Source organism: Anopheles stephensi, chromosome 3 (genome assembly GCF_013141755.1).
Source record: "Anopheles stephensi strain Indian chromosome 3, UCI_ANSTEP_V1.0, whole genome shotgun sequence".
In the NCBI taxonomy this organism is placed as follows: Eukaryota; Metazoa; Arthropoda; class Insecta; order Diptera; family Culicidae; genus Anopheles; species Anopheles stephensi.
In genome coordinates, this window is record NC_050203.1 from 71,638,855 (window position 1) to 71,658,300 (window position 19,446).

General features: G+C 46.2%; 2 protein-coding genes across 15 annotated transcripts in view; both read right to left on the bottom strand.

Annotated features, from left to right (window-relative positions):
• Window positions 1-19,446, bottom strand: part of LOC118514290 — a 163,555-nt gene that overhangs the window by 120,694 nt on the left and 23,415 nt on the right. The window lies entirely within an intron of this gene.
• LOC118514287 (SUN domain-containing ossification factor) lies at window positions 103-19,424 on the bottom strand. 7 transcript variants are annotated; one of them, XM_036061034.1, is made up of 5 exons: window positions 14,554-14,679; window positions 8,354-8,436; window positions 7,930-8,291; window positions 3,559-6,025; window positions 103-3,487 (listed from the first exon to the last, which is right to left on the bottom strand). In XM_036061034.1, exons 3-5 carry the CDS (start codon window positions 8,139-8,141, stop codon window positions 1,850-1,852), a joined length of 4,317 nt encoding a protein of 1,438 aa, XP_035916927.1. In that variant the 5' UTR covers window positions 8,142-8,291; window positions 8,354-8,436; window positions 14,554-14,679; the 3' UTR covers window positions 103-1,849. The 7 variants fall into 7 exon arrangements, with proteins under 7 accessions (XP_035916927.1, XP_035916923.1, XP_035916925.1 ...); XM_036061030.1 differs by lacking the exons at window positions 7,930-8,291; window positions 8,354-8,436; window positions 14,554-14,679 and adding exons at window positions 18,167-18,607; window positions 18,816-19,424; XM_036061032.1 differs by having other exon boundaries at window positions 7,930-8,436.

Genomic DNA, 19,446 nt, shown 5'->3' on the forward strand with positions numbered 1-19,446 from the left:
ACAATGCCAAAGGAGATGTAATACACCCAAAGAGAAAGGTTTAGTTTCTTTCAAACGTCCCCAATATCCTATTACACTTGTCCTAAAACTGTGAGTAACAGCTACTATTGATAACAAAATAATTTATTTTCGGTTTCTACATAAACGTTTCAACGACAGGGATTCCTCTCACCTTAGCCATCTCCGCCCTATGAGCAACTCTTATTACATTTTCCAATTTGAACCAAAGCCGAAGAAAAGCTACGTGCAATTCGTGTGTGTGTGTGTCTTTGCTTTCTTCGTCGTCGCATCCCCTTCAAAGCCTACGATAGTGCAACCACGAAAACTAGTGCTGTGTCACAATCCACTAAACAACATCGGTTGGTACTGTTATTTGTTTATCGGTTTTTTTTTATCGGGGTACAGATTAAGCTTCCTTATTGTTTACCATTTAAAACCGCTTTGCGATCCGAGAGTTCGAAACCGTAGAAACCTAGATCCGAGAATAGCTATGGCTTGATACCGATACGATGTGCTGCAATTTTGGATAATTTATTTAGCTCTCCCTCATCACCCTTCAGTCTACCCGGGGAATTGATTAATCTAATTTTTGGTTATCCGAATAAAAAAAAAGCACATTTTTAATACAAATGCAACAACACAACAGCGAACCCCCGTATGCAATCACTGGCCCATTTACGTTCCTCGTTACGTGTTTAACACATACAACTTTCACTTTAACATTCATTTGACGGGTGGGGGGGGGGGGGGAACGGTACACACCTAAGGCAAAGAACAAGACACGTATTCAAGGGGCTTTTTTGTTTGCTTTTTCTTCGCAAAATCACAAAACGAAACGATAACTCGAATTGTGTTTTTTTTCCTAAAATGGCAAGAGCGATAACAAAATGGTTTAGGATTTATCCGCGCTGAACGGACACTACTTGGAACACTAATATCCCTATTACACATTACTATAGTATGTTTCGCGGACTATTCCAGGGATAGGAATAACCACTCAGTTACGTGAATTAATTCCGAATGAATGAGTTAAATCTTATACTCACTTTGTAGGAGTTTAATTACGAGAAATGATTCAACTCTCCACGCAGACGACTCACTTCTCTCTCACCGTGTTTAAACTCACTGTATTTTAACTCGCTCACTTCGAATTAACTCACTCAAATCGTTTTGATTCACTTTGTTTTCACTCACTTACTATATTTTACGGGAGTGAGTTAAAACGTATTAAGTGAGTAATTTGTCGACACGGAGAGTTAAATCATTTCTCGAGATTTAACTCTTGAATAGTGAGTATGAGATTTAACTCACTCTTCTAACTCATTCACTTCAGTTTAAATTACTCTTAACTGCTGAGTTAAATCATCTCAGCCATTGCTCAGATTTAACTCATTCACTCATTCTGACTCAGTTTGCCCATCACTAGATTATTGCTAACAGTAAAGCTAGCGACATTTTCGCACTACCACTTGCAACGGGAGGTTATTCTACAGACATCCAAACATAAATAAGAGAAGGAATACACAACAGAGGGTACAAAGGAAAGTAATATAACAACAGCGAGTGGGAGTGTACACAGTGTTGAGAGATATAAGGAACCGTTTTTTTGTTTTGCATCTACATGACTGTATATCCTCCAAGGAAACAAGGGTGTCAACCCAACAAGGGTGTCAAAGCGCGTGCTTCTCTTAATCCCGTTTTTGGCCCTTCTTTTCGGCAAAACAATTCACCTCCTTCCCGTAAGGAATTTTCCACGCAGGGAGAGGTGGTTAGCGTCAGTCTATTTTTTTGCTTAGTACTTTCTATCGGTAAAATATCGAGCATACAACTAGGTTAATCCTTGTACACCTCAGAACACCTTCCGGAACAATCGTCGTATGCTGCCCCGGCTGGACTTTCGTTCCAGTGAACCGTTCCCACCCGTCCCCCCAATACCATTCGCCGGCCGGTCGCCATTAAACGAAACGGATAGCTTCACCGGTTCCGGTTCGAGCTTCCGGTCCTTCGAACCATCGGACGGTGGGCTGGCTGAACTGGCTTTTCCTATCTTTTGACGGTGTTTGCTGTCCGGTGGCGATGGGACGACAGCAACCTCCTGACTAGATGAAGGCGTTGAGGAGGAGGAAAACATTTTGCTGCTCTGCTCCGACGACCACCAACGGTACCAACTGGTGTCGACCAGCGCGTTTCGACCGCCACTCTCACCTAACCCTCCAGCATCGCCCGCACCGAGCTCTCGCGGGGCGGCACTACTGTTGGAACTATTGCTACTACTGCTATTACTGCTAGTGTTATTATTACTACTACTGTTACCGTTGATAGTTTTCTTAGACGAACGCTTTTTCGACCCCAGGCTGGACCGTAGCAGGGAGCTTTTGAAAAATGCTGGCGACGATAGACGGCGCGATGCTTTGGTAGTAGCGGTGTTCGCTTTCGGTTCCATTGCGTCACCGGCACCCGCTAGCAACTGCGGTGGCACACTCCCGTTCCGGCTGGGCGTCCCATTAGCGATCCGCTCCATATCGGTGGCGTCCGTTCCCGGGGAAGCGTTCGAGCCGGGCACATACTCATCGTACGATAAATCGCTTGCCGTCGGTATTATAAACTCATCGTTATCCTCCAGATACGGCAGCTCATCGATACGACCGCTGCGTTCCTTTTCGGGCGTACGCTCGGCAGTACGCTGCTCCGGTGGTTCAATCATCGATACGGACCGCTTTGCCGGTTCGTGATTCACAGGTGTCGAACTGCTCACAGCCATCATCGACGGTGCGGACACTTTGCGGTGCTTGTGTTTCGATTTTTTCCGTTCCAGCGCTACCGGCGGCGATTGTACCGGTTCCCCGTCATCGATCAACAGGTTCACGTACGTACCGCTTATATTGAGCGCCTCCTCGCTTGGTCTCTTTTTGCGCAATCGGGCCGGTGACATGCTAGTGGCACCCGTTGAAGATTCGCCAGTCGCAATAATGATCCCCGAGACGCTACCGACTCCGGTTCCGGTTACATCCACACCGGCACCGCCCGTTGGCATTCCGTCGATCGATTTTCTACGCAACATACGACCCCGGATTGGTTTCGCATCCGAACCCACCTGGGCCAGCTCACGATCGATGACGCTCTGTGGTATGGGAGCGGGTTGTTGCCGCCCGTCCAGCTTATGCCCATTCGCCAGAAGGTTCACACCGTTTGCAACTGACCGGACCATCGCGAGCAGGATGACGAGCGTTAGTACGATAAACACCAGCATCGCTAGGGCTATGTTGCGCCAATCGGTAGCGGTCGCCTGAAAGTCTACCAGATCCTGCCGCAACCGTTCATTCACTTCGCGCAGCTTCGCTTCACTGTCCGCCATCCGGAGGTTCTGTTCCTGGATTTCGTGCAACGTTTTGGCGTACGAATGCTGCAACTCTTCCACCTGCTTGCGATACCGACGGCTCAGCTCCTCGAGATACTGGCCCGAAAGGCTCATGTTTCGCTCGAGCGCCTAAAAACGAGAGATGGAACAAGTGTACGGAGTGAGGTATATGGCAATGGGGATGCTATTACCGTCCTTACCTTAATTCTGTTGGATAATCGCAGAAAAACGCTTTCCGGCTGCACCTTTTGATGGCCGGTAGCCATTCCGGACGGGGCAGTAGTGGCGGTGGCGGCAGGACCAGTCGTAAACCCACCGGAAGGACCCGTTCCTGCCATTTCGGACGGTAGTCCCTCATCAATCGCTTCCCAATGGTGGTGGTTGTTGGTGTAGTCTTCCTTTTCCCGGTGTTCTTGCTGCTGTTGCTGGTCCTGGTCTTTGGTGCCTTCTGCAGTCGGAGCCGCCTCGTCATGATCTGCTGCTTCCAGCGCGATGGTGGTAGATGTCGGCGGTTCGGTAGCAATGTTGAACATGTTCACATCCTCTTTGGAATCATTTTCCGCTAGAGACTGTTCGCTTCCACCCTCCGGCGCAGTCACCACCGTTTCTTTGCTTTCATTTTCCGATTCTTGGCCGCGCTGCTGTTCTGATGTGTTTTCATTTTCATTGGTTTTTGAACTAACGTTTATATCAGCGGCTAATTGTCCTGGTCCCGTTGCTTGCTCCTCTTGCTGCTGATTAGCTAAGTTCTTGGCACCGTCATCACCACGCCCGTGTTCAAACAAACTATCACCCTCATTCGTTTTCAGCTCCGTTCCGTCTATTGTTTGCTTGTCCTCGACATCAACCTGCTGTGACTTCGCTATGAGGTTCAGATCAAATGCCACCGCATTGCACAGCCCGGCCACCAGCTCGTCCGGCAACAGGTTAAGCACGCTGTAGCGCATATTTAGGCAAACCGTTGGTAACGCCGGTTCACCCTGCCCATCCTCGCCCTGCTGCGACCGCGGCAAGTTAAATCCTAACACGTTGGCACATAGAAAATGCTGGGCGGAATCGAACGACCGTTCGATGCGCGCCACCCCTAGTAGACTAGTGAGAAGATTGTGTTTGCAATTCATCAAGGACTCGAGACGAGCCCGAAAATGGTCGGTGCAGTTAACGCAACGTATCGTATAAGCTAGTGTAACACAGGGTGATGATGCTGCTGCTGCTGCTGGCAGGTTCGTCGGTACGCTTGTGACCGACACGCCTCCCTCTCTCGACGGGACCCGTTCCGTTGGGGTGCCACCGATCGACGAATCGTTACTATCGTTCCCACTTTTGCCCAGTGCTTCGGCAGCTTTCTTTACCATGTTCATTACCACCTCACCGGCCGACTTTAGGATGTTGTTCGGATTTTTGCCTCCCTTTCGACCGACCGCCGCATCGTGGCCCAGCTTCTCCAAAGATCCTTCCTCGGTCAGCTTGCCTCCTAGAGGTGTTTTAGAATGCTCCTCTTTAGAAGCTCCTCCTTCCACGCTGATGCCACCGTTGCCCGACTGCAACAGTTCCTTACCCCCAACGCCATTTGTCAACCCAACCAGCTCGTCGTCATCATCATCATCATCTTCCGGCTGCAACGGTGTGTTGTCGGTTTCGAACGCTTCAAACTCGGACGTGCCGTACACGCGAAACAATGACACCGGACAGAAATGTTCCTGATTGTAGTGCGACAGTATCTCCACCCGCACGAACTTCCCGAACAGATGCGGATGCAGCTGAAAGCTTTGCACGTCCCGTTCATCCTTCGCCGTAAACTGGCCCACGTTGGCCCAATCGCGCGTCGGAAAGCGATTGCTAACCGACACGCTGAACTCCTTCGGCGACGATGAGAACAGCTCGAAATTTGCCAGCTCGATCCGTTCCGCCTGTACCGGTTCGCACAGCTCTACCACGAACCAAATCTTGCTCGTGCACGGATTTAGCAGATATTCATCCTTCGGCGCAGTAAGCACCGAACCGGTGCTTTGCGCTTCCGGGTTGGAGGCTATAATCTTTGCCCCGCATTCCGGCGCAGCATAATTCTTCGCCCGTAGCTTCATCGCACCGCCGCCCGTCTTACTGCCCGCCGGTTTAGTGCCCTTCTTCATGGCCGAAGCATTCACGACTTCACCCAGCTTTTTCTCCGCCTCAGCCATTTGCTTCTGGGCCCACTCGCTGAACACTGGCATCGGGTTTTCTTCGGTTAGGTTCACTTCGAGCGGTTTCGGTGGTACAACGGCTGCTGTATCGGTGGCGAGTGGTGCCTCATTCGATGGTTCTTGTGTCGTCGAAGAATCACCCGCCGGTTGTTGAAGGCTGGATCCCGATGATGCCGCATCCGGATCCTGAGTGGGAACCAGCACCAATAACGGCTGTTCGTTCTCTTGGGGCAGCAGTTGTTCTTCGATCGTTCCATTGCTTTCATCCACAAGATGGTCGCCTGCAGTAACGCCAACCAACTGTTGGTGATCATCAGCGTGCAACGGAACGGTTGTTTGCACAGTAGTGTGTACATTGTTGTGCGATAGATTCTTCAACGTTGCCTCCAAGTTTTCCTCCAACTTGCTCTCGATATTGTTCAGCTCATGGTGCTGATTGTCCACCAGCGTGATTATCGATGGTGGTCCTGGAATGTCTTGTAACCTAAAATGAGATGCAGACAAGAAGGAAAACCATTAGACGAAATTGCCATACACGTCGGACGAGCTTAGCTACTGACAGTCTTATTATAAACACGATATCAAATAAATTATAGAAAATCATTGGAAACAAACTTTCACTGACTTCATGAAGGCTGATCGCCGTCAACTGATCGTACCTCACAGACTTCGTTCCGACCATGTATTTCTAACGGTAATAGACTTCCCCCTAAGGTCCAATCGCAACCTACAGTAATCTCCGAGTTCCGACTGTCAATAGATCACTAGTACCTCAACAGATTTCTAGTTGAGAGATCCCGAGACTTGCTCACAGCGATGCTCAATCATGCACCAAGAGCAAAGCAAATCAAACGAAACAGAAAGCCGCTTCCTGATGCATGCAAAGATCGCCCAGTCTGTCAACACGAGAGATGACACGTGATAAGCGAACGAATATGGGCGATGCTCTCGTCGCTGACCCCACCAGCTTTTGGTTCATGTTGTGACGATACTGTCGTTGTGTACACGCCACGCTATCCTTCTCAAATACGGTGTACCCTAACCTTGACTGTGCTCAAACAGTGTTCACTATCGTTTCAAGTACACCACCATAGGAGGATCGGCCATACGACCATACGACCAAGATGACATTACCAAACCGGTCGCAAGTTGGCTGTAGAGTTTACTGTCCACTTGCTAGCGTGCCTCGTCCGCAGCACGTTGTTTGGAGGAACTATTTTTAACTTCATCAGCTAACGAAAACTTCCTGCCACCATCATACATTACTAGACTGTTGGAGTGAAAAATGTATGGTTTACGCAATTGAAGGCATACCATCCATCGGCCAGCGCTGACACACCCGGGTGATGATGTTGAGATGTGCATTTTTTGGGCGCATTTTAACGAAACAAATATTTGAAACATTCTTGTTGTTTACACTGTAAGCAACTGTTTTATTGTGACATTTAACGCTACACCGGGACTTCTTTTGATTTGGTCTTATCACTGTTGGAGGACTTAAACGAAAACTGGAAAATAATTTTTTGGAGTTAATTTTTGTACAGAATAGCTGAAAAGAATGTCCCCAAAACATCACGTCTCTATTAGTGCCTTTTGTACACATTTCCGATGCCGGAAAAGCTTCCAATGGATTGGCGGAAAAATATTTACTTAATGCAATTATGACATTTAAGGATTAAATTTAAAGATTCAAGTATTATCTCTCTCTCTCTCTCTTTCTCTCTCTCTCTGCTTGGTCTAACGACCATTTTGGACATGCCTACCATTTTAACTTGACTTAATGATACCACGTTGGATAATCAGTGCTCGCTACGGGGGAATGATCCGGATGGGACTTGAACCTCGGTCCCGCCGTATGATAACGTTTCAATTATATCTTAAACAATTATTATTAAACAATATTAAGCATTAAGGCTGAAGTTTTCAAAGATTTTTAAGAAAACTTAAAATGACAAATAACTTTCAAATTTACACAACATTGTCAGGTGTTTAAAAAAGTTTGAAAGTTTATTTTGTATGATTTTTAAATATGAAATTTAACACCACATTTTTTCATTAAATTTCACACATTTGTTGAACCAAAATTGTTATGCTACATAGCATCGCGATTTACTATAGAACATACTAGTAGACAAGGGGGACCAAATCGCCTTTGGCCTTCGGGGAAATGTAACTTTTTTATCCGTGATTATCAATTTCGCTAGGAGTTTTCCATTTTGTGTATCACATAAGAAAATAGCCCATATCTAGAACTTTGTGTGTGTTTTTGTCTTCATTTATCAAAGATTTGAATTTGATATTTGATGTGATTCACATCACAATACTTTAATTGCTAGAATCCCATCTTCAATAGCATTAACACGTCCACTCTCTCCCATCGGCACTTACCCATCGTGGTAGAGGTTCGAGATGGCCACAATCTGGGAGATCAGTGCAACCCAGCAGAAGGTGACCAGCACGGTAAGCTTACGCATTCTTCCGGCCCGTTCCGCGATCGCACCGACCAACCACATCGAGAGCTGCCATTTAACGTAGCAGAACGCAACCAGATACAGATTCACCACCATGTACACATCGACCGTTGATGGTAGCAGAAGCATCCGACGACCCGCGGGCACATAGAACCACCAATGGCACCGACTAACGTTCCGTTCCGTTCGGCTGTCCGTCTACGACACATAACCTCCTGCAAACCTCCTGGGTGCAAGATAGTCTCGCGCTTAATACGTAGATCACGATCTCGTGTGATGCTAAACCGCGAAAAAAGAAGCGTTACGGTTTTGATAAAGAACGCACTGTTTATGATCGGTACCGAAAGCTGCTGACACAGGCAACCACTGTTGCCGGGAACTGTGCACTTGGTGTCACCGTTGTCGTCAGGCACTTTTACTGGAACTGAATTTTTAAACAGGCTAATAACGCACAACACGGTTAGTCATTATCCATGTGTGTGTAACCGGGTAAATGATAGCGCGCTTGTCCCACGTCAGACACGAGTAAGGGTTGCTGAAACCGGGCGAAAATGCATGCCAATATTTCGTTAAATGGGAGCAAATTGTTTGTGCATGAATTGCGCGACATGTAGCACGACGTGGAGCTAACCAACCAACAAAAAAAAACTAGCTAAACTGATATAAACGGTAGGGCAAGCAGAAAAAAACCCCGACCGGAATATTTGCGGAACATTTAACACCGATAACGTCGTGTAATGATAGACGCTTTAAAAATATGATAAGACACTTTTATGGAAATTTTAATAGCAACTCTTCGGGCACAAAGCTTCGAAGGCAAAAACAAAAAATGGTTGTGCCATCAATTCCGCCTGACACACAACGTGGGCGTGCTGCACGTGAACTGGTGAAATACGCCACAACAACATCTCCCGAACAACACATCTCGTACGCCCACGTTTTTGGCTTTCATCCGTATCTTAAAATCACTCAACAGCAACCCTTTTTTCCCGTCCCATCGTAGAATCGGAGCTTTCAAGGTCTTCCGATTTTAATGAGCGGAACATACTTTCAAAAGTGTGTTTGCTGCGAAACGTGCTGCGCGAGATGCCGTAACATGATGCCTTCTCCAAACGCTTCTGCTAGCCACAAAAAAAGGGCGGAAATATCATTCCCTCTAAATGTGATACAATTGCAGAGCTATTTTATTACACGTCTGTCAGATGGGAACAGATTTTCGACACGTTTTGGATGATGATTTTTGGATCACCGAGGCGAATGGAGTGTCGAGTTGCAGGGAATGCTAATTGTAAACGATTATTTGCCAAGTCAAGCAAACGTGAGATGATTGGGTGTTTGGGAAAGTTAAAAGCGCATTAAATACTCGAAATTATGTACTGTAAAATAAAATTCGACTGAAGAAATTAAATAAATTGTCTTCTTTTTTCATGGGTTTAAATTGTATTGGCTGAAGGACTTCCTAAGGCCTTTGGGACGGTCCGGTGGTCGACGGCGACAGCGGCGCCGGTCTTCACATGGCCGCACCAGACGGACAGAATTGACAGGCCGAGACCAAGATTCAAGGTTGTAGTGAGAAATAAGAAGAAGAAGAAGAAGAACAAGAAGGTCTACCTAACTGTAGGACTACCTATCTAAACCCCTCAAAAGGCTTCGAGAGTATTCCTAGACGTTCATAGTTATCGACACAAGGGCTAAAAAGCTATAATTAATACTGTATGGAATGATCAGTTACATTTTTACAAAGACTCAGAGAAGATCTCAAAGTAAAACGACAAATAATGTCCACAGCTACAGACACTGGCGTAGATCGAAAGACCTTTAAACGCGCTGAAGAGTAATTAAATCTCTGGTCATTCCGCATAGCATAATACGAGTGAAAAAAATAATTACTTATTTGTACACCCAACAACCATCAAAATCGTCCACTTAGAACCGCAACATGAAGCCCGCAATTTCTTATCGTTCTGATCAAATTTCTATACCCACGGCTAGCATGCTACAGTCATTGAGGATAAAGTGAATGAAACGGTTCCCCGTAAGCATCTTGCAAGAGATACATATGCTGCATATGAAGTATCACATTGTCACACTCAATGAGCCTTACCATTCACAACGACACTTTTGGCAAGTGAGCAACTGACTGTGCTACTATTATTTCTGTTGTGATTAGAAGAGATTTAGTCATCTCCATCTGATGCCAAGATTGGGTAGATTTTGATTGTAGAAACCAGAAAAAGGTTGGCTGGTAACAATATGAATGAACTTATGAATCCCTTTAGAAGATTTTGCTTAACTCATCCCATGCTGCAACTGGTTTTTCTAGAACATCCAGAACACCGGTTCTTGGAACGACCTTCTCTCCGATACTATTCCGATAAGGAGTATCTAAATTTCCTAGCTAGCAATTACTGACTACCCTAACCCCCACCCTTGCAACAAACAAAACGAAACCCGATTGCGATAATCGAAATAGCGCGAGTCTACGAAGCGCATCCCGATTTGTCCACGTCATCTGTTGCTTACCGTAGGCGCCACAGTGTGGGGGATGAAATTGGAAGGGGGGGTGGAATTCAGTGGTTGCTGTGTATCGTCAACAGCTCACACACACACACACACTAGACTGCAACACAGTAATTCCGGTCGTGTGGCGTTGAACAGTTTAGTGGGGCCGAGCGTCGCGAGAACTGTAAATCATCGTCAGCGACGTGCATTGCAAGTGTGAAGGTTTAAATTCCTCGCGGCCAAGATGATAACCTAGGGGGATGGGACATACCTAACGGGGTTTGCATATAAAAAAGATGCCTGAGACGGACGCTTGCTTTGAAGATGAGTACAGATCTTGTAGATTGTTTGTTAGCCCGACCTAAGATCACATTTGCAAACTACGATTGATAATCGATCGCAAATTGAGTAATCGAATAGGGGAAGAACCACGCTTACGGACGTCATTTTGGGTCGTCTAGAAGCATCCCCACCTTCTCTCAAGGCGATCAAAAACCGCAAACACAAAACTACAGCTCTTATCAGCTTACGAACGTTGTTGTGAGATTTCATTCGAATTCCACGCCGAGCTGTGAGCTCTGATTAGACTTCCAAAATTAAAACCAAACGAGCAGCGTGCCTACAACAACATACCCAATAACACTCTTGCTTAGATTGCTTGCTTAAAATTCAAGCAATTCATTTGCGACGCAATTTGGTGATCTTTCAGGGCCATCCGCCATTGTGGAGCCAGCACCGGTTCGGCACAGCCAACAAAGTCCGCTCGCTTTGTTGTCGCCGTCCGTCGTACCCGACCACGATCGATATAGGATCGATTAGTTCCGTCGGATTCAATGCCAAGAGCAAAAGGGTCAAGTACTGCCGATGGGTGGTGTGGGGGAATCGAAGTGTAGAAAAATAGACACTCAAATAGCTAGCGGAACAACAAACCCTTTGGACACATTAAATATGCAACAGCAGTAGTTGCGAAGCGCACTTTGTAGATTAGAGAACCATTGGGCGTTACTGTACTGTCAGCCAAGGAGTGAGAACGGGAATGTTGGATCGAAAAAAGCGATTTGTTAGCGCTGTCACAGTGGCATATCCAGATAATTGAACGACGTCAGTATAAGAATGTCACCGCATGATGACAGTGCTCCAGTTGTTATCTAGATGAAAACGCTAGTCATTAACGCACACACAAAAGCTGTCAACAGTCAACATTGCTGGAGTAGAGCTCTTACTGCCCCAACGAAAAGATTTCACGCACTCTCAAGAATTAAGCCGCATTTTAGCTCCCAAACACCACTGCTTCTCTGTCAATTTTAAAAGCTCGATACCTTTTACTCAACCTTCACCAGGTTCCAATGACAAAAAAGAGGCCGTAAAGTGAACGTTCTACCACGGTCCCGAACACAGCCAACTTCTAAAGTCAGCCGAGAAAATGTCACCACCTGGCAACAATATCGGAGGACCGGTTTTTGAAGCTCACCGCTGGCAACCGCAACTTGGCTTTTACTGAATTTTGCATTCCAGAGGTCATATAGCCTCACAAAAAACGGGGCTGGTAGCTGGGTAGGTAGAAATTTACATTTCCCAACCATCCAACTCCAGCTCGTCCGATTACTCAATAGCTGCCTGAACTGCTCCAAAGCTCCTGGCGCGAAAAGAAAAACTCCCTTGTCACACAAGCCAGCAGCAAATGCAATTTATGTCATCTTTCTTCAAGCAACACCTTCCTTCTCATGCTTTCACTTTCACTTGGTGCGTTTTTTTTTCTCTATTTCCATCATCCGAAAACCGAAAATGCAGCTAATTGGAACTGGAACTGAGCATTACGCGGGTATAAAAATGGATGCTGCCGTTTTTGGTCTTTGCTTGCCTCACCACACTCACTCACGTTCCAACTCCGCCCAGGGATCTGGAGTCGCGGACTGTGAGCCGCATCGAGCGCCGCATTGCGTCAGAAAACTGGGCTCCGGATCATGGTGGACTGAGATTGAGACTGAACACCCTGCAGCACCGGCTCCACGTGGTCAACCGTGATTATGCGAGCTGGAAAAACTAATGATTTCCCACCTCTTGTCTTTAAGCTTTTGAATGCTTTCTCCTGGGTTGCGCACTACCGGAACACCGGAAACTAATCCGCCAGAGAGATACTTTAATTACGAACGCTTTTAGTCGATTGATTAAATAAATGGTTGATAAGTTCCAGTTGGGTCCGGTCCGGTGGCCGAGGCGACAGCGGTGCCGGTCTTTACATGACAGACTGGGGGTTCAAATCCCATCCAGACCGCCTCCGCGTACATATAGGGCTGACTACTTTACTAAGGGTAAAACTAAGTCACAGAAAGTCAGAAATGGCAGGCCGAGACCTCTCGAGGTTGTAGTGCCAAGGAAGAAGAAGAAGAGTTCCAGTTGAGATTTGATCTCTTCATCTTCCACTTTCAGTGGATCTTCATCTTCCACTTTCCTAACAATCATAATTCAGTTTCAAGGTGATTTAATGTTGTGTCACACCCCATTCCCTATCTCAACATAGGCAAGTGATGGGAGGGGGGTGCGTGCCCACTCCCAACAAACTGTACCGACCGACCCACTGGAGCAATGACCACAGCCGTACATAAAACGAACACACCACTTGTTTTCATTATTTCCATTTATGTCTGGCATCCAACGCTGGCTTCCGACGCCCTCGCATTAGTGATTACACTTTCACACCACACATCTCTAATGTAATGTGTGTGTATGTGTGTGGCAGCAAGAAGCAAGCAGGGTCAACATGAAACTTCCATTTGGATGTGGTCCAGCCAAGCAAAAATTAACAGTGGGACGGCACCACAGAACCTCCTCTGGTCGCACATGTTCCTACCAATTCTTCACTATCAACGCGGTTGGGCGAAACTTCACGCACGAATTGGAGATGGAGATGGTGGTAAGTGGTGAAGGTCTGTCGTGCGATTTGTGCAAACCAACGCTTTTCTAAACATGTCGATATCCATTTTGTACTACTTATCAGCATCATCCAATAAAGGGCGCTTTTGTTGGGATGTATTCCAGACTCCCAAGGAGAGTAAAATAAGCCCAATAAGATGATTCTAACATCTGGAGGTCTCTCCCATTTACAAATCAATTACTGGAGAACGTTTAAATTATTGTACAAAAAGCCAACGGTTGGAGGATTGCGTCGTCAAGCTGAATTCTTGGTCAATTAAGACTTGGCTTAATCTCCATCTTGTGCTAGTTCCACGTTGCATATGAAGTCATCCAAACAATTTGCTCCACACCGCTCTTCTTCACAAAATGTTGGTGGCATTCTAGCGGCCGCACATTGCACTTGCACACTAACACTGTGTCTGACGAGGGACGAGAGTGCCTTTATTCGACACTCAATTGCTTGCTTGCCGTGATGATTTAAATGAATGAAGCACAGTTAGATATCACAACCTTTGAAGATGCAGTTTAACACTACTTTGTGCACCATTAGCTTATGTTCACACACTCTTTAGACACGATTCGATTTTTTTTTTCACTAGAAACTGAGCCTCCCCCCTACAAGAACTCACGCTAGGGAGATTTATCTCAACATTCATGCTAGGTTTGAAGAGCACGACACGATGCACGACACGCATACCACGCACTAGAATGCACAACTGATTTCTCCCCACGAGTTCCCCCTCGGGTGGGAGAGCTTGATGAATCACCAAGAATGAATGCATTTTATGCTACACCACAACACTTCACTATGCGCTTTTTCTTAATGGTGTGCAATGCCAACAGGCGAAACGCCACGGTCAATGTCGATGATGCTGGTTTATGTTTGCTTTGGGTCGCATCCAAACCCCGTGCCGTGGTGTGACATAATATCGACCCGGCATTTATTTGCCTCAAGTGGCGAACTGCCCACAGTACCGCACCCGTTTTCTTGGTGCAGGATTTTTCTTTTTAATGCTCAATACTTGCCAATTTCACTCCACTTACACAAGCGACTCTAGCGACACAAATAAATTTGCACTAAAGCTCCAAATATGAAAGGGGCATCCAAGAGTAGCCCACAGACCTTTGATAAGGGACCAATGGCCAGGGAAACACCCCGGGGCGACACCAGCAACACGCGCTATCCTCCGAGCACGAGCAGAACAAACAGAAACGAACGAATGAACAACTCAATTGACACTGAACGAACCACCAGCGCGTCAGTAAACCGCAACAGCAACGCACGACGACGATGACGACCGACCGGGGTTGGGGTTGGTGAAAGAGGGAGGCCTGCTGCACTCGTCTACCCCCCTGTGCTGTTCGTGCCCGACTCCGGCGTTGATAATCATGCCAACGATGGCGCCCGGCTAAAGTTTCGTCGTCGTCGTCGTCTGTGCGACACCCAACACAGCAACCTACCATAGAGTGTACATCGTGCCCCAACATCAAGCACTTCAAGCGTTGGTGACATGGAGAACCAGGGTATGGAGATGAGTACGCGGATCCGTGTTGCAAACGTCATCATTTTGTGCTCTCTCTCGGTTGATCTTCCCGTGTTGCTCACGCGCCTTGCGAGAAAAGTTAATAACGCAACGGTGAACGGTTTGCCCCAATGTTTAGCATTAAACAGTTATGCTAACCCTTTAAGTACTTCTTTTTTTGAGTTACTTGAGTCTCTCTCTCTCTCTCGCAACAGTAGTGACGTGGATAAATACTGTCTCAGCGTTGCAGTTTCAGGGGAAAGGGTTTGTTGTGCCTACGCACTTACGGGAGAAGTATTGCCGATGGTTATGGCGGTATAACCGGTTCACCAAGAGGAAGTACCCTATTTGGCGTTCCTGTGAAGGCTGCCACTCGGGGGCTGAAGTTCTCACATGTCCAGCTGTGTAAATCAGGCCCGTTCTGTAGGCATTCCTGTTGGCCGTGTCTGTTAGAAGAAATAGTTACGGTTTTGTCCACCAGCAATATGCTTAGACCAAGATAGACGCGTAAATATATTGCCAATTAAACAAATAAAAATATTATAAAAATAGTGTCTTTCTGGCTGGTTCTACGGTAATCAGCAGGCACCTTAGCAAAGGTTTCAGCTTAAGTAAATGTTATAGTTTTTTCTGCTCTTTCTGAGCGTGGACATGCAATTGCTACAGAGTCTTGGATGCAGAATATTGGTTGAGGTCTTCTAGCAGATTGACATTTTCACGGGCACCATAGCACGAAGTCCATATATTCGAAGATATTCTTCACTGTTTATATTCGAGTACTTTGATACCTGGATCCAGGTTTGAGAGGGATAGTTTTAGAGCCTGAAGTAGGACGTTAAGAAGCAACTAAACTGATCATCAGGATTAGGATCATCAGGAATTCGCAGTACGAGAATATCTCCAATTGTAATTCCTAAGCTGTTTTATCCATAACTGCGCAATGGTTAAATGGTCTAATATTTCTGCCAACCATAAATGTTTGAGTTTTGAGTAGTCTTTATGCATACATTATTCCATCAATTAGTTTATGCAAGCCTTAGACTAGTATAGGAATTAGCTCAGTATTCACAGTACGATCAAAAAGAACGATCGGTAGCGTATAGCTTCTGCAACATGGTCCATTCTTGGTTCGAATCTCAACTGGGTCTCGCACGTTAATAAAAAGGTTAGTAAAAGTAAACTAGCACACATCTTCAATCGTCCATTAACAAACCTTCTGCCAGTACGCGCGTATCTATGTAATAACACTGACAGACGCAATCTCAAGGAAGGGTAGAGAGAGATGGTTTTTTACACCTTCTTCTTTACACCTAATCAGCCGATACCGAACTATAAGTTCGTCACGCGACACTAGACGTCAGGTATTCAAACCCCGCCTGGTTCAATCATCAAATGGGGGGGAACCGATTGGGGACGACGTCACAACACTCTGTCTGGGGTGGTATAAAGCCCCACAACCTGTCACAACCTCAAAAAACTTGCCTGTAATGATAAAGTGACTCGCCGCGTCCGTTAACCTTCCCGGGCCCCGGTGACCTCTAGAATGCAACACCAAACACCAACGGGGGGTCCCATGCGGAAGCTTCGTATGTGGTTACGTCGTCACGGTTTATATACGATAAAGAGACTCTGGGCTGATGAAACGTTGCATAAAATGATGGCCCGCTTTTTCTGTTCAAGGTATGATAAAATGGATGAAATGTGCTTACACTCGCGTACTAAAGGTCTGGGGGGAGGAGTTGTATTTTTGCTTATGTTTGATGTTTGTTTCTGTTCCAGTTTTTTAGCTGCTCGCCAAAGACCTTGGTCTATAAAGATGTCACCCTTATTGTGCAAATATTTGAACCAGAAGCGTTTCTGTGCTTCGTAAGCATTTTATATAAATTCTAATTATTATTCGAGAAATTTCGCTTTCTTTTACAATTTAATTCACAAAATAATTGGAGCATAAGAAATATTGCAAAAAACATACCATCCCTCTGTTCGACCAATCTCCAGCGAACGACTATTACATAAACAGAGCTCTATCTTTACCCGTGGCGGTACCGGGTCTAGCCAGCGATCATTATAAAAATTTATGATCCATTACATTGCAACTTCAACAAGTTGAGCTCCAAACAGTGAATTTATTTTAACGCACGTGTAAATAAAACTTTACAAGTGGAGTGTTACAAGTGGAGAATAAAGCAGGATTGCAAGACGCTAGAGTAAACAGCACAAGTCTTAAATAATTAATACGTAGGCGTTTCGTCTGTTTCCGTCGATCATCGAATACTTCTTCTTCACGATCTTTTGTTTGCGGATCGTGTGTTGAAGTACAGACATTCCTTTTTTTTGCGTCTCTATGTCATTTAACGATTTGGAATGTAATAACAACCGTACGTAACGTGTTGCATGCCAAGGTCGATTGGTTTGGGCGCTCGCTTCCCTCACCCCACCAGGTATCATCATGTGTGCGTTCAGTGCACCATGAAATGCACCACCGTTAGCAGTGGTTTTTTATTGTACCTTACATTATACTTTCACCACCGGGAGATGAAGTTTGAAGAGCGATAATGTAAGGTGGTGGTGTGCAGTTTTGTAAGGCTCCCATCAAGCGGAAAAGGCTTTTTTTAATTACTTCCGAATAGCCCAATTTTCCACCCGCTTGGCAAACAAGCTTGCGGGTACTTTATTCCATAAAGCGACCAGTTTTCTTATCACGAGGCAAGCAAGGCTAAGAAGCCTACCACTTGTGTGGCATCCCACGAAGGCAAAAGCGTCGTACACTGGTAACGCACATACCAATCCGTACATGTAAAAACCACGTGATTTTGCGCGCAAGGTTACTCATAAACCACAGAGAGAAGAAAAACTAATATGCAACACGTGCGTATTGGCACGTGTAGAAAAGTGAACAGCCGCGGGCTGACCTTCACGCGAAGAATTATGAATTTTTGACATTTTTTGACAGAAGAAAGTACCTGTCGGCCGGCTTAAAATAGCGCCCTGTAATTGAGGTATCGTCTCGATCCACTCGATCGTGTCATTCTTTGGCTTTTTCGAAAAGGTCATTTGCCACCCAATTTAGATAGGAAAAAGGTGCATCAACCGACGCTTCATATCAGGACGGACAAAGCAATGTCTTATCATCTGAAGTGAAGCGCTGCCGGATGTACCGTTTGAATGGTCTAAAACAAATCAGAATAGGGAATCAAATTTACCGACACTTACCCACTGTTGGTGACGCCAACGTTTTTGGAGATGGTGTCCAAAAATATCACATCCTTAAGATCCGGTGGTTCATCCGGCTGCTGCTGCTGCTGCTGCTGGGTTGGCTTCTCAGTCAGGATATCTTTCTTAAGCGTATTTTTACCCACTTTACCGCGGGATGGTTTTTTAAGCGGTCGCACCTTTGGTACGCTTCCCTGTGGGCCATCTTCGGGAGAACTGTTTTTAGTCCGTACATGGCCGGCAGATGGTTCGATGCCACTGGATATCACTCGCTTGGGGGAGAACACATTCGATCCTTTGTCTGCACCGACAGTAGATTGCACCGGGTGGTGTTGGCCATGCACCGTTTCGCGTGATCCGGCACCGTGGTGCTGCTGCAGCTGATCGTCACCAGTGGTTGGCTTCAGCGTCTCTGAGGCCACTATGATGAACAGCGTGCAACTAGGAAGAGGAAGATGGAATTAAAAATAAAATCGAAATTAATACGTGTTTCATATCTCCTTGGCTGCCATGGCAACCGCGGGAGCGGCATGAAACCCGTGCGGGAGAGCCGTTTCCGCTGACGATTGCATCATAGCCCGAACGGTGGCTCCACCGTGGTGGCGTCAAAGGACGCGGAGGCCATTGACACCCGTCGGCCGGAACTTACCTGGACACTAGCGATACCAGTAACAGCGTGCAGTAGGTGTAGCATAAGCTAGGTTTCATTATTCTAATATCCTAGGACACATCGACAAACTATTGGCGTGCGGGAAGGCTACAAAATGCACGCACAGACGCAAACGCACGCACACACACACAAAACCTACACGGCGCCCACTTTTAGGACCCAACCAAAAAGAAAACTACACCCACTGGGTGTGGGTTAGAAGGAGGGACAACGCGCACACACACGCACACTTTATACGCTTGTCGTTTTTGGTGAGGAAATTTGTCTTACAAACAAATTTCCCAACAAATCACTTTCTCACACAGCAGCAACAACACGCAATTCCCGCACACACTAATTCACGTATTCGCACGGGGCGTCATGCATTCTTCGCTTCTTCTGTTGGCGCTGCTGAAGCTGGTGTTTCGGATCGAAGCTTTTCGATCACTTGGCATCCGATGGGAGAAAATTAAAACAGTTAACACTAGGCATTTACTGGTGGAAAGAAACACACAGAAGTTAACTCTTCTTTTCTATAAAAATGCAAACTGTCATCGGATCGTGCGGGGAACGTTTGGCTCTCTGCGCGCGGTCGTGTTTTTTTGTGTTTCCGAGCTTGTTTGTCTCTTTC

Coding starts and splice junctions, on each gene's coding strand:
- LOC118514287 (XM_036061030.1), bottom strand. CDS start 18,874: ATGAAACCTAGCTTATGCTACACCTACTGCACGCTGTTACTGGTATCG. Junction 18,608..18,815: donor CTGGTATCGCTAGTGTCCAG/GTAAGTTCCGGC, acceptor TCCTCTTCCTAG/TTGCACGCTGTTCATCATAG. Junction 3,488..3,558: donor GATTATCCAACAGAATTAAG/GTAAGGACGGTA, acceptor TCTCGTTTTTAG/GCGCTCGAGCGAAACATGAG.